This window comes from Neodiprion fabricii, chromosome 4, assembly GCF_021155785.1.
Source record: "Neodiprion fabricii isolate iyNeoFabr1 chromosome 4, iyNeoFabr1.1, whole genome shotgun sequence".
Taxonomy (NCBI): Eukaryota; Metazoa; Arthropoda; class Insecta; order Hymenoptera; family Diprionidae; genus Neodiprion; species Neodiprion fabricii.
The window spans coordinates 35433026-35448004 of NC_060242.1; the positions used below are offsets into that span (position 1 = coordinate 35433026).

Sequence of the window (14979 nt, forward strand, 5' to 3'; positions counted from 1 at the left end):
ATTCCAAAAATAACCTATTTTGTACACTACAAAAGATTTACAACATGTCGGTACTGATTTTAAAAAGTGTTTTGTTGCTAATTCGAAGCTGTAATTTCGCTGAAAGTCAGTGTAGATTCTACGTTATTTTTTATGATTTGTTTTTACAAACTTTGGTGAATGTTTTTTTTTATTAATTTAGGGGTATTAGCCCAAATTACACGATCCAGAATTGAGGAGGCATCTATTGTAGGATTGTCCAAGTATTCCGGTGGACGGGGTTAATGAACGGAGTGAACAATGAATTACATGTTTTAAAACATATTGCTCTTTAATGATAATATGATTTTCAATAAAACATCGTTATACACAAACAACAGGAATAATAGAAATGAATTACATCAATTCCACATATCGTATGAAACTGAAGGCACAGCATCATTCGGTAAAACAACCACAAGTATTTGTAAAAAAGAAAATGTTCAGTCTGTATACCAAAAGCGTTGCGTGTATTGTTTTGTTTTTGAATGTTTTTTCGTGTTTTTTTTTCGTTTTTTTTCTCATTGTTTTTGATAAAAAATAAGTTTTGTCTATTTCAGCGGGCACATCGGACTAGCCCGACGCGCGTCGCATTGGTTTTCCAGTATCGTACGTATAAAAAGGGAGTCTCCTAGAGGCAAGACGGTGGTCGGCGAGGTACGCAGTGGAAGATCATTTATCTTCATCCAGTTGTAATTTACCAGTAATGAGCGTGAGAATGGGCTTTGGCCTCGGCGTGAGCGGCGAAATGCGCTGCCTTGGCGTGGGCGACCTCGGGGGTGTCGACGACGCGGCCGTCATGTCCGATGGGGGCGGCGTGTCCGTGTCCGTACCCGTGTCCGTACCCGTGTCCGTAGGCAACGGGGGCGGCGTAGGCGAGACCAGCAGGGGCGGCCCACCCGTGGACTCCGTATCCGTGGCTGGCGGTCTTGGCGGCTTCGTGAGCGTGAGCGGCGAGGTGAGCGGCCTTGGCGTGAGCTACCTCAGGGGTGTCGACGACGCGTCCGTCGTGGCCGAGGGGAGCACCGTGGGCGTAGTGGCCTCCGTAGACGTGGGCTGGGGCAGCCCAGGCACCGGCGAGGGGAGCGGCAGCGTATCCGTAAGCATTTCCGTAGGCCGGGGCACCCCAGGCGTGAGCGACAGGGGCGGCCCATCCGTGGACTCCGTGTCCGTATCCAGAGGTCTTGGCGGCTTCGTGGGCGTGGGCGGCGAGGTGGGCAGCCTTGGCGTGAGCCACCTCAGGGGTGTCGACTACGCGACCGTCGTGACCCAGGGGGGCTCCGGCGTGGTAGCCGTAGGGCACGATCGCCGATGGGGAGGCGGCGGCCAAGGCGGCGAGGGCGGACAAGACGATCTGGAATCATGTCGGATGGAGAGAGTCGGTTATATTAGCTGCGGAGATTATTGGTGAAATTTATATTTGAATCGTCGAGTTTTTATACTGTTAAAACCGATTGTGAATTTACTACACGTTTACTGTACAAAGGAGTTGTCAAATTGCAAAACCAGGTTGCAAATTTACAAATTCAGTGTAGCGACGTGAGTTACTATGTATTTGCGGTAAATTTACTACAGAATTGTTTTGATTTTATTAAAATTTATAAGAAAAGCGCAAGAAAGTAATTTGAATTTACTAAATTGTGTAGTAAATTTATTGTGTTTGTAAATTGAATAACCAGTGAACGTATGGTGAATTAGCTGTTCCGTATCCGAATCAAACTTCCAATGCAGTGTAGGAAGTTTCATACAGAAATTTTTAACAGTGAAGCTTGTGCAATTAAGGTGATATTGTAACATTTAGCAGCAAAGTAACGCGTTACCTCGAGTAAGCCGTACTTGATTCGAAAAGATCTCTTTTATCTTATTTTTGCACGCTCCCGCAAGAGTTCGCAGTAGAGAAAGAAATACGATAGAAATGGGCTTCGATCGTGAAGACTGTTCCGAGTACCTCATATTCATCTATTTTCTCACATAGTCGATACTACAAATGTTAATTACCGAATCGTAGATAATTTTCAATGCGGTGGATTGGAAACTTTTTGCTTGTCGACAAAATGAACGGTGCAACTTTGCCCGTTTAGGAATGATTTCGAAAAGAACGACTTTTCTCTGGTGTCGCGGTTCAGTATATTGAAATCTCGTACTAAGAACAACGAAAGACGTGAAATCCAGAGAAATTTTGATGCGGTTTAGGTGCGGTTTAAAGTAATTTAGTTTTCGATTTCGTTGCACGGATTGCTCGAATGGGTGCAATATGAAAATTGATTTGTATAAGAAAGAATGAAGCAAGATTGAAAACTACTTACGAAGACCTTCATGTTTCTTAGGTTGAAGCGCTGCTGGTTATCCAGTACTCGCTAGTGATGTGGACTGTTGTGCCGTTCTGAGGTAACGAGCCCCTTTATATATCAATCCGAAACGTTTTGTCGGCCTACACCTGGAACCCCGCCCCGTTCCAATGTTACACATAATATTATGGCATTGACATTACATTGAGGGTCCTCGGGCCCCCGAACCCCTCGCTCTCGCCTCGGAGAGCCTCTAGGAATGCCCGATCTACAGTCTAGATTCGAGTGTCGAGGTCAGGCACGTCGGAGACGTTGCCGCGGGCAGCAGGTCTCGTTGGGGGCCGAACTGCGAACAGGAGCCAAGTCCCCATTCTCCTCAGCCCTTCCAATATTGCATTCTCATTTTACAATTATGCTTCCGCCTATAAGCGCGTTATAGGTATGTACGTACATATCGACATAGGTATGTACATACGCGTTATTCGAGAGACAGATGACGAGGTGCTAGTCCGGCATGTCTATCAATTGTTCGTCGACTTGTCAGGGACAGTGTTGCAATTTTCGAATCACGCATAGATGTTTTTGACGTCAGTGTCAAATTTTATGCCAATTTAGACGAAAACTTGTTCAACGGTTTAATGTTGATGCGCTGAATCAGTGGCTTCCAGGGTGATCGACGAAGCTGTAATTCTGGAATACTTCACAATGTAACTAAATCCACGATTTATGAATGTTCTCTTCGGATGGACGGTAGCATTTTAACATTACCTTGGCAAAATTTGCGCGTCGAGGGTTTTGCCTCTACCTCACAAAACTCGATTCGTACCATTTTTTATCGTAGTATGTTTTTCAAAAACAGATTTTGATGAATATTTTGACTACCTACGTACGGCACGATATGTTGGTTGAATCTATTGTATTGTTTATTCTATTCGCTTGACGATTATCTGCCCAGATAACAAAATTAACATCATCCAAATTTTGTCATTTATACGGTAATAATATTTTGAAATTATTGTTGGAAACATGCGTATAAAAAAAATCGCTTCAATTTATACAACTTTGTTTACAGCGCCCAATAATAGCGTATGTTGAATTAATATAAAAATTTACATACGTGTTTGGAAAAATATGTTACACGCATGACTGCAGAACCGTCGATTCTGATGCCTATAATAAAGGTATTCGACTCGGGGTGCGGTTGAAAGTGTAATTTGAGATCATTAAGTGAATATCGATATCTTGGTCAGTTTTGGTAAATGGAGAAAAAAAAGTATCCGCTGAGCTGCTTCTTGGCTGTTTAATCTTACAAAACTAGTAAGAAAAGTAGAACCACCTAAAAACTGAAACATGCTGATTTATTTTGAAATCAGAGATCCCTGCATTACGATGTTCTATATAATTTTTCATTCAAAATTTTCAATTGACTCTGAAGAATTTTCTGAAGAACAATACAAAACTACGAGTAACTGGAAGTTCTGAAAGTTGTTTGAAAAAATTCGGAGAAAGTAGAATTCCGGAATCAAGAATGAAAGGGCCAAATTTAAGTCTTTTCTGACAATTTATAACTACAAAGAAATTTTCTTCTGACTAAACATAGGACCGTCAAAGTTATTGTTGAACAAAATTTTCCTTGGATATATTTTCCTAGATAGATCGTCCTGACGACGTTATCTTGATCGCGATCAGTTCTTGCGGTCTTATTCCTTACACTTGTAAAAAAATCAACGAATTCCTAAATATCAAATTACATGTCAAGGCTCACGGTATGCATACGAGAATTTGCATGCAACGTTAATTTTTTTAAGTAGAAACAATAGACCGAAGCGAATGTCGATGGAAGGTGTCTCAATATTATAACTACCTAATTGATCAGCACGCCCCTCGCCATATGATGTTAAAGAGGAATTTCATTATATGGGCGGCTGCAATTGCCTCATATCACAGATGACACGGTTACTTTTATTACGTCATGCTGCACGGTGCAGTGTTCAACATTATGCACTATTACATTGCAATATTCTAATGATCCCTGCATATTATTCTATGACGTTTCAAAACGCATTTGCATTTTATTTGAAAATCGTAATACCTTGGGATTCGGTAGAATATTTGAAATGATTGAATACCATTTTCAGAACTCATTGAAATTGGTTTCAAATTATTCTCAGTTTGTACAATTATCATCAAATATTGCGAATTTTTGTTCAATTTCAGAAAGTGTCTTAAAATTAAAGTACTAGAGTAGCAAGTTTCCATCAATTTCACCACACATTTTCGCTCTTATACATTACATGCACCATCGCAATGTCGTGCCGTGGTTTAAAATTTTACGTGTAAAAATGGTTAAAATTGGGTGCAAAAAAATATGTGGAATTCCTCGGTACGATTGAACCCGCATGTATTGCAATATACTGACACAATAGTCCCAAGAAAATCCATCTAAATAATTTCACTTTCCTCTCTCCCTCTCTCTCTCTCTCTCTTCGATCTCTAGTTGTTCGCGCCGCGCGGCCTATACTACGTTTTATGTAATCGAAATACAATTTCGGAAAAAGAGATATTGGCGCAACGTTATTGTGCCCGTGCGTGCGTGCAGTCCGGCTCCATTCCGCATATAAGCGTTAAGTACGCAACGCAATCCTCCACGTACATTTGTTGCGAGAGGTTCAATCCGATTACCATGTTACGACGTTACGTACCTTTTATTGGATCTGTACGGTGAAACCGCTGCCGTTCATCGAAGCGCCACGTGCTAATTAAATCTAATTCAAGTTTTCTAGAGGAATGCCTAATACTAGGAAATTGAATGCCTTGTTGGTGTAATAATAAGTTGAATTAATTTTTCAACGTAAAATGTAGTAGAGTGAATTTTCATAAGAAGAAGATAACACAGATTCAGTTTTATACGAACAGACAAAATTTTGAAAATTTTCATTCTGATACAGGGATATATTTTTGTTTTTCAGAATCCAAAAGTGAATAATTTTTATACAACTATCGTTAAACGCTAATGATGAATAAACTGAAGTAAGTTTGCGGCAAAATTGTGTAAAAACGGTATTCTCTTGGGTGAAAAATCCGATGGAAGTCGAAGAATCATATTCTGCGCAAGGAACTAGCCGCCGATCATTGGCCATTGTTACGATTCGTTAGTCTTATCGAACTGTTATTAGGATCGTAGTTCTCGCGAAAATATTTTTCACACGTAACTTCTGACTATATCATTTTTTTTTTTTTTTTTTTTTATCATTTGGGCTTTGCTGCTTCCCCACTTGCCGATATCCCGATTGACGGTTTACTTTTACATCATTTGACCGTCAAGGCCGTCGAATGTTTCCGCATGACAGCAGCAGCAGCCACCGTGCTGAATACACACGGCATACCTACAGTACCACGAAAATAACTTTTGTATCTTTGTAATTGTAGGGAAAGGCTCCGTGCGGGATTTACTATTATTGTCAAGCCGCCTCTCGGGCGACTCTTGCCGGCTTCTGTAATTTGCTCCTGATTGCCGATAGCGCGTCCCCGTAATGTGTGCATGTGTCGTTCCCGGGATCCGGGTGCCACAAGACCGAGGTCAAGCGGCACATGCCGACTCCCGTGAAATCGAAGATTTTGTGCCAACACTCTCGGTTTTGCTTAGGGATGCTGTGCAGGTATTCTCTCTACACGCGTCCTTGGCTGCCTTGGTGGAATATGAACAAAAGAATATCCCAGCTCACTTCGAGATCGCTGCATTTTTTTGCTTATCGCGGAGAATGTGTAGCGAAATTCATTCGCAATGGTCTCGCTTTTTTCCAATCAAACCTGCGAATGCTTGTTAAAAGCTTCCGTCCACGCTTGTGTGCGTGCGTGTGTGTGTAGTACCGTACGAACAGACCTGAAAAGAAAATGCCATATATCCAGCTGGATAATCAGTCGTTTACCGTCTATGCTGTACGATAGCGTATTATGAATACTAATCGGCTTAATTCGTTGGTAAATTTATATCTTGATCGATTTAATTAGTCGTTATACATACACGTTTTTGAGTTTACATGATTTATGCGACTTTGAATGTTTACACAGTATGGAACTCGGGTGAATAACTTGTTGACATTGATTTCAATTAGTTTCAAGTATTTACCCGTGCCAGCTGGAAATAATGTGAATTTAAATCGTATATACGCACTATTTTTAAAATTAGAAATTGGTTTTGCAGTTTAGAATCTAATCATCTATAGTCGTTACGGACCATTTGGCGGGATTATATCACAGGTGAACATCACATCGGGGGAGTAAGGAACGGATGTTTCGTCCTCCACGAGCCAACACGGAAGAGGAAGAACGATGTCCTCGTAATTAATTCCATCAGGGCAATCAGAGGCATTCCCCGTAAGTCGTTCGAAAACCGGGACCATTATTGATTTTATTATCTCGTCAGAGAAAAAGCTTAATAATCGACTTTACAAAATGATGATGGTTTTCTTTGTGTCTTGCAGTGAGCGGCTGTTCGCATATCATGTAAAATATACGTGCCCCATGTGTATACATGTCCATGCACAGTGGGATACGAGCCTTGAACTGCACCGAGGTATTTCAGGCTATTTTATTACGTCGTTATTTTAAATACAATGAGAATATGATCGTGTCATGTCCGCCTGCGCGTGATAGTGAGTTGAGTGAACAGTGCGCGGCACGCCTCGTGCGTATGTATAAATAAATTATAATAGTATGCACGATATCACGTACATAAGTTTGAAATTGCGCTACATTTTGTCCGATCAGAATGTGATATTGTGCCTTCGGGTGGGGTTTATTATTCCGAGGAGATATCTCTGAATAATAACTATTTTTTATCCAGAGGAAACAGACACACTCTACACGAATATTCTTTTGCATTGCGTTGATTGCTTGTTTCCCGGCACTGAATTAGATCAATTGTGCGAATCGAATGGTCTTATTGATTGTAAATAACGGTTGCATTCACCCTTCGCAATTGCAAAATAGAGAACTTATATACATACATTATACCCGTGTCGTAATACCCGATTGTCTGTTTATGCTTTTTATTTTTTTCTAATACACGTTCTACCCAACTGAGTAAGTATAAAAAGTTGCTTTGCGCGTTACGCGGACAAAGATGAAGTAACCGAACGGAGAAATCTACGGGAAGGACTCACCTTCGTTCTTCGACAAGCTCTCAGAATTGAGCAAGGAGGCACAAGGATGAAGGATTCGTAGCAATTTTCACAATTATTGCATGCAACGGAAAACCGCGCGCGGTAGAATCAACGCAGACATGAGCAATAAGTACGGCCGTTCGAGTTTGAAATAACACGTGGAATTGGCAACGGGGGATGAGGTTTTACTGCCATGACAGGCAGTAGTTAAACAAAAAAAACATAATCAAGGGTACATGTAAAATGTTAACAACAGTTTATTATCACGCTTAGAAACTAAGGAACACGTCACAGCATTGGACAGGCTCAACGAAAAACGCCCAGCCTAGCAGTAGTCGGGATCATCCCTCGTCTCGGCGGGGATTTTACCACTTGTTGTAGGCAGCGGGTGCCGGGGCGTATCCGTGGTAGTAACCGTGTCCGTACGCGTCGCTGGCGGCGGCGTGAGCGGCGAGGTGAGCGGCCTTGGCGTGAGCGACTTCGGGGGTGTCGACGACTCTGCCGTCGTGAGCGAGGGGGGCGGGAGGTCCGTGATACGCGTGACCCGCGCCGTGCGCGAAGCCGTGTTCGGCGGAGCCGCCGTAGTAGCCTTCGCCCTCGTAGCCTCCGCTGTGGTGAGCGTTGGCCAGAGCCTCGGCGTGAGCGGCCAGGTGAGCGGCCTTCAAGTGAGCGACGTCGGGGGTGTCGATGACGCGCCCCTTGTGGTCGAGGGGGGCGGGAGGGCCGTGGTATCCGTGCCCGGCGTGAGCCGAGTGCTCACCGTAAGCGGCGGGGGCGGCGTAGCCGACCACGTGACCGGAGTGACCGTAGCCGTATTCCTCATCGGCCGGCGCGCCCCAGGACGCCTTGGCGGCGGCTTCGGCGTGAGCGGCGAGGTGAGCAGCCTTCGCGTGAGCGACCTCGGGTGTCTCGACGACGCGTCCGTCGTGAGCGAGGGGCGCGGCAGGGCCGTGATAGCCGGCGTACCCTGCGCCGTGTCCGTCGTAGCTGATGGCCGAATCGTAGCTCGAGTAACCGGGTCTGGCTGCGACCACGGCTGCGACGGCGGCGAGAGCAATCTGCGGGGAGAGAAGCTTTTTTTTTAAGGGGGTTTTATGGCTCGTTATGATCGCGGCTGGTTCCGCCTCGCTGGCGGGACAGCGTAGGTACGTGAAGAAAATAATTGACCGGCTAATCGGGGAACGCCGTATGGCCATGTGTTGGGAAACAATTTAGATGCCGGATAAACGGTGCCGTCGCGGTCGTCTTGTCTTGTCTTCTGCGTGTCATTGCCTAAGGACGCCGTTTGACACGGCGGTTGATCAACGTTTCTTTGTTCGCACGAAAATTGAAGTAACAAGAGCGTTGTATGTTTCCATCTGTTACCTGAGTTCGAAACAAGTCTCGTCTGTCGGTTAATTGAGAAATTTAATCAATGCTGCATTGAGTTGAATTCTGTATCGTACAATGTATTGTAAATTACGTTGAAAAGGTTCGTTACTGTGCCGTACCTGCCAGAAACAAATCTAGAGAAACGCGACGCAAAATTTTGCAAAACGAAGTGATTTTTGTTATTTTTATAATTGTAATCGAATTTCGGTGGTCCAGCAGCGAAATGGGTTTGCTAATTGATACAGTCCTCGGCTGAATTCCGTATCTAGTAGGAATAAATGAAAACACTCACGAGCAACTTCATCTTTCCTGGTTTCTCGGAAACTTGGGGAACGTGTGTGATTTAGGGAGACAGCGTCGGGTCTTATATACAGATTGAAGTTGCCTTAATTACTCAATATTTGCTCCCACCTTTGGGCGCGAGTTTGTGGTCTATGTGACGTCGAGCTATGCTGCGCGTGCAGGTGACTGGATATTAAATTGGAATTTCACGGGGCAGCGTGAAAGCCCGTTTGTAAGGTATACCGTTGTTCATATCTGCGGAATGTATCCCAAAAAGTACAGCAAGGTTTTGGCCTCCCAGTCTCTGACCTGTCGTGCACCGAGTGTTTCAAAATACCCTACACGCTTTTACGCCACTCCTTGTAACCATGATCCTTGATCAACGCGGTTAATTTACGGCTGCGTACTAAACAAAAAGGGGAAATTGTTCCGAAACATTCCATTGGTTCAATTACGAGTCATTCTCACTACTATATGAGCGAAATATTCCGCACAGAAATTAGAGATCGAGACCATTCATTCCCGATGAGATCCATGGTGCAAACTGTTACGTACGACTTGATATGGGAATTGTATATGGTGAAATCCGAATTCTTTAACTTACAGCCTTCGTTAAGACGGTAGTAATAGAGGTAATGAAACTCCGCGATCCGAATCATCTTTTTACCACAAGTAAATACCTACCTATATGTAAAGAGACTTGTTCCGATCGAATTTCCGCACCTATTATCCAACCGATTCGTAATTGGAAGTAATTGATACTCGAAAGCCGTTGACTCGATGCCGATCATCGATACGTTATTGTTCGTCTATGTCGCGGTTTGTTCTAAAGGAACGTAGAGTTACCGATGCCAATTAATGCAAAAGCTTGTTTTATAGTTGTGTAATGGGAACCTTCGCCTTGTCGTGAATACGTCGTGTCCACGTTCTGAGTTAACAAGGCACGTATGATATTCACGTAAGTAGACTGTTATGCCGGCTATTATTCGAGTCAACTCTCACTCCCTTGCTCTCGCTGTCTTACTCTCACTCGATCTTTTTATCCCTTATCTACGTCTGTCTTTCTCCCGTATGGCGAGACACCCCACCCAAACGGTACAGCGCTGGTTACCAAATCTATAATAATACTCGCACGCTCAACAATGTGTACAAAATATCGATATATCAATCGAATATTACGTGAAACCTTGCGATTTACACGTGCAGAGCACAAGTGACCGTTCTGTTTTAACTCGACGTATAAATAGCTACGAAACGCACCATTCCTCAGATCAAACAGTCCAGCAAACCAACAAACATGAAGTTCTTCGTGAGTAGATCACACAACGCCTCATTTCACAGTCCAAATTTCTTGCCACATAAAATGTCCAGTGAATTCCATTGAATTGTGCAGATTCAGAGCCAACGTCAAATTGGCGTCAAAATATGCAGCATAAACGATCGTCTCATCGAATCTCTGCAACATACGTCTACAGTGAAAACAATACATCGGTATTACAAATTTCAGATCGTCCTGTCCGCCGTCGCAGCGCTCGCCCTGGGCCACCCGGGTTACCATTCTTCGTTGGCTTCTGGTGGTCACTATCTTTCCGGCCCGACGGTTCACGGCTATCACGGACCAGCTGCGCCCCTGGCTCACGATGGTCGAGTGATCGATACCCCCGAAGTGGCCCACGCAAAGGCTGCCCACTTTGCTGCCCACGCTGACGCCGCTGCTCATGCCCATTACGCCGCTCCTCACGGTGATTACGAACAGGGTCCTTCCAGCTACGGTGCTCACGAGTACGCCGCTCCCCTGGCCTCTTATCACGGACCGCCTGCCCCCCTTGGTCACGACGGACGCGTGGTCGACACTCCTGAAGTGGCTCACGCCAAAGCTGCTCACCTCGTCACCCTCGCCGAGGAGGCAGCCAAGGCTGTCCACGCACCGCATTCCGGCTACTATGGCGCACCCCATCACCAGTGGTAGACCGAACGATGAGTCGTCCGATTGAATGAAGAAGTCGCGGTTTGTTTTAAGGTTGCATTTATTGGAATAAATTATCGATATCAAGTGCGACGCTGTAAATCGAACCCAAACCTTCTACGACGATGAACTCCGATACGTTGGCAACCCATCGGCATCCTTCGTTGCGCAATCATAAATATTATCTACCATTCACCTTGCACAGAGGATGCATTGAACACCGGCAAGCCTCTGGTGTAATCTAGATTGTACCTCGGTTATTATAAAACAAAGGTACGCTTAACCGTTATTATCCATTTCTCTTGCAGTATACTCGGTACAGAATGTCTTAGGTTAGCAACGTCATTTTCCGCATCAGGATCTGCACTCCAGTTATCGCGATTGAGCGTTGGCGTACGTCTCGCCCCGAAGGAAACCACTTTTTTTTTTTTCTTCGTTACAAAGACACATTTGCACGGACAATGAAGCCCACTGCGCAGGATCAACGGATACCTGTGACCTGATCGGTGAACCGAGGAAGATTGTGTCGGTGACACGTACCACGCTATATCACCTCGAGACATGTTGCATGTTTTACCGTGATTGGAATGCATATCGTTGCAGGTAAGTATTCGATTCTATTTTGATTCCGTGTCGATAAGAGTGACAAATGTCACGGTTTGCAGCTCGTGATATCGTTTTTAATTACCTACGCTGTGTAACAAGAGTTCCACAAGTCATACCGTATCGGCTGTCGCAAACTGTAATCAAGGTCGATCACCTGCAGTCAATATTATTCGTGGTATGTGTCGTTCGATAGCCGAAAGGTATCCAACGGATTCATGCAAATCAACAATGCGGTAGACGTTCCTCGCTGTTAATTCCATGGTCCCTTCATTGATCACCGTTCCTCTTATTCTTCAGATACTTCCTCAAGCCGAACCGTGATTATAGTAGCCTTACAAGGCGCTGCCCTCGCTACGGCAAGGTCAGTTCGACCGAGCCTTGGTCGTAGAAGTTTAATTGACGATTCAGTAATTATTACCAATGATAACGGGTTTACATACGCAGGTATTCTCATTCCTCAAAATTACTGTCATCCTTGCTCACGCTGAAAACGCTTCCGGTATGCTCACCTTGTAGTCGCCAATCTTAGATGCAACTATTTTAGGACATCGTTAGAGCATCGATGATCATTACGATTGACTATGACTACTGTGAGAATTACCGATGAAGTTGCAAACCTGCTGCGCTTCCCTTCACCCCTTGGTTTAAAACGCCCTGCGGAAATTCTTGTAACATATTTGCTGCGCTGATGCAAGAGCAAGTGTCGATGTGGATGTTAAAATGTCAATGTCAATTGAAACTCTGAAACCCACACCTAGTCACACGGACGCGTTGTTTCTCGCGCGGCATGGGCGTATAGGCGTGTATCCCAGTAACATACCTGCATTACTTACTCACACTAAGAATCTATGAACAGGGCGTCTCTGTTAATGTTACGGAATTGAGAGGTCCCTGGCTCTGCTCTGGGTCGCTATTCTCTATGGGAGTAAGAAAGAGATCACTTTCTTGGGTGTGGTGTGGCTCCCAAGCTGCGATGCAGGCTGCGCGGGGAGGCATCGACTCTACCTATAAATTGAACGACCTGTTCCCATCAACGAACAAGTACTCCTCGTGTTCTACCAGACAAAGATCTACTCGGAATCAATCGACGCTCCATCATGAATACTCTGGTAAGTATTTTGGAAGACGTCCAAACGATTTCTCGATTCTCATCCGTCGACTCTAGGGAAGCCTCTCATTTATCCGAGCTTTAACCACATGTCATTATTTTCTCTTTCAACCATTCATTGCTTGGCACTTTAACCCCTTGGAAGAATAACTCGTGACGTTAGACTTATCGGAGGGAGTCCTTTTCAAGTACCAGATAAATCCCTTCGACATTCGTTTATGAATTATAGAATGATTTGTTCAAAAAAGACGTACCATTCTCTGCAATAATTGTCATTATCTGGAATCTCTGGTAATAAAAACTACCAACGTCCTTATTTCGTAGATAATAAATACGAAATAGAGACCGTTCCTAACAATGATTGATCGAAAATCATCCTTCCAGACCCTGGTGTCAATTTTGGCGTCTCTCGCCTCGATGGCGGTTGGGTCTCCGCAGTGGTACGGAGCACCTCACGGAGGATACGCGGGTTCCGCGGTTCCAGCTCCACTTGGTCCGGATGGCCGAGTGGTGGACACACCGGAAGTAGCCCAGCTGAAGGCCGCCCACTTGAGCGCTTTGGCCGAAGCTAACGCTCGCGCTCCGAAGGGACTAATTGGAGGACCATCTGGGCCGTACGCGGGCCCGGACGGCGGCTACGCCGCGGCAAATTACGTCGCTCACTACAGGTGATTACATTGCTATTACCTGAAATTACAGGAACACATACGCGAGTCAGAGATATTCGTTACACCGATAGTTGCCTCGTTTCAGCGGACCCCCGGCGCCTCTTGGGCCTGACGGACGAGTCATAGACACGCCGGAAGTGCAGCAAGCCAAAGCCGTCCATTTCTCTCTTTACAACGCCCAGGCCCAACGAGTTCCGGCTGGTCCAGCTGAGCCCGCAACCCCCGACGCATGGAACGCGGGTAACGGAGTGTGGAATGGAGGCTGGAATGGGGCCCACGAACAGTACTAGGCGCTCGGTACTTAACGATCACTCTCAAAACGTCAATCGCCTGTTTGTCGCAATTGTTAGAAAAAATTACGAACAAATTTAAAACGTCATGCGATTATCTCTTTTGCTCTTGTTTGTTTTTTTCCATTATAATCACTCATTCAACTTGCATGTTACCATATACATGTAAAGATTAGTGGCAAACAAGCGATTGGACATCTTTCATGGATCTCTTATTATACGTATATAGGTATGTGTCGCCTTGATCATTCTTCGCTGAATCTGTCAACCCGCGGGATTCTCGAGGTGATCGACAAGTTTTGCCAGAAATCGAACACATCCTTCAATATTTCTGTAAAAATACTCTATACTCATTCATTTTATATCGTATTTTATCCATCAATTTATACTGTTTCTTTATGTGATACATACATATATATATATATATGCGTGTATCGAAAAATGAAATATATAAAACGTATACATCATACCTATGCATATAATGATCATGCTAAAATTGCCATCTAATATCCGCGTAGAGTTTCGTTATGGGATCGCACGTTATATGGCCGTTTTCCATACTTGGAGCTAGAAAGCTTTCCTCGCCCAAGTTATATCGCAATTTGAAGCCTGACTTGCATCCTATTTCTAAGAATCCTATTTTGTTATAACGACTGACGACTGTGTACAATCTAAATATTCCTCAGTATCCATCACGCTCGCGATAAATATGAATTCACGTCCGAGTAAACGACCAAAGTATCTATTTTACGACGTGACTTCGAGAAAGGCGTGTCTCGGAATGGATGCACAAGAGTTTATTACACGAGTCGGAAGAAACTGGTTCGCTTACCCGAAGCTTTCCGCGACCGTCTCGCGGTCTTATAATATCTTCGAACAGCAAGGCCGCGTGCCGGAGTCGGAGGCTGATCGTAACACGCGATAATTGGATAGCTTTAGCATAGCACTGCAGCTTATGGCGGCGAGGTGAGGGTCAGGCACTTAACGACCCTTTGCTGGGACTAGAATTTGCACCGGGAAACGCTGGCTCGACACTTTCATCCGATTTGCATATAAGTGCAGCATACCCGGTGTGCTCCAATTAATTTCGCAACTATCGCCCTGCCACGCTCAGAAAATTATCGATTCATCCGAACGTGGACTTGACGAAGAATATATTTATTTGGAACAAGCTTTGTTCGATGGACAGAAAGATGCATTCGTAGCCCAATTACGAA

At 44.6% G+C, this 14979-nt stretch overlaps 3 protein-coding genes across 3 annotated transcripts; 2 read left to right on the plus strand and 1 right to left on the minus strand.

Annotated features, from left to right (window-relative positions):
* Nucleotides 1-284: 284 nt before the first annotated feature.
* Nucleotides 285-9213, minus strand: LOC124180731 (histidine-rich protein PFHRP-II-like). Its single transcript, XM_046566477.1, has 4 exons — nt 9135-9213; nt 7841-8529; nt 1990-1999; nt 285-1372 (listed from the first exon to the last, which is right to left on the minus strand). The coding sequence occupies exons 1-4, from the start codon at nt 9144-9146 to the stop codon at nt 716-718; spliced, it is 1368 nt and encodes a 455-aa protein (XP_046422433.1). The 5' UTR covers nt 9147-9213; the 3' UTR covers nt 285-715.
* Nucleotides 9214-10274: 1061 nt separating this feature from the next.
* Nucleotides 10275-11177, plus strand: LOC124179314 (histidine-rich protein PFHRP-II-like). The gene is made up of 2 exons (XM_046563522.1): nt 10275-10433; nt 10632-11177. The coding sequence occupies exons 1-2, from the start codon at nt 10422-10424 to the stop codon at nt 11091-11093; spliced, it is 474 nt and encodes a 157-aa protein (XP_046419478.1). The 5' UTR covers nt 10275-10421; the 3' UTR covers nt 11094-11177.
* A 1479-nt stretch (nt 11178-12656) lies between these two features.
* Nucleotides 12657-14164, plus strand: LOC124179313 (pupal cuticle protein-like). Its single transcript, XM_046563520.1, has 3 exons — nt 12657-12805; nt 13189-13472; nt 13558-14164. Exons 1-3 carry the CDS (start codon nt 12794-12796, stop codon nt 13760-13762), a joined length of 501 nt encoding a protein of 166 aa, XP_046419476.1. The 5' UTR covers nt 12657-12793; the 3' UTR covers nt 13763-14164.
* The last annotated feature ends 815 nt before the right edge of the window (nt 14165-14979 follow it).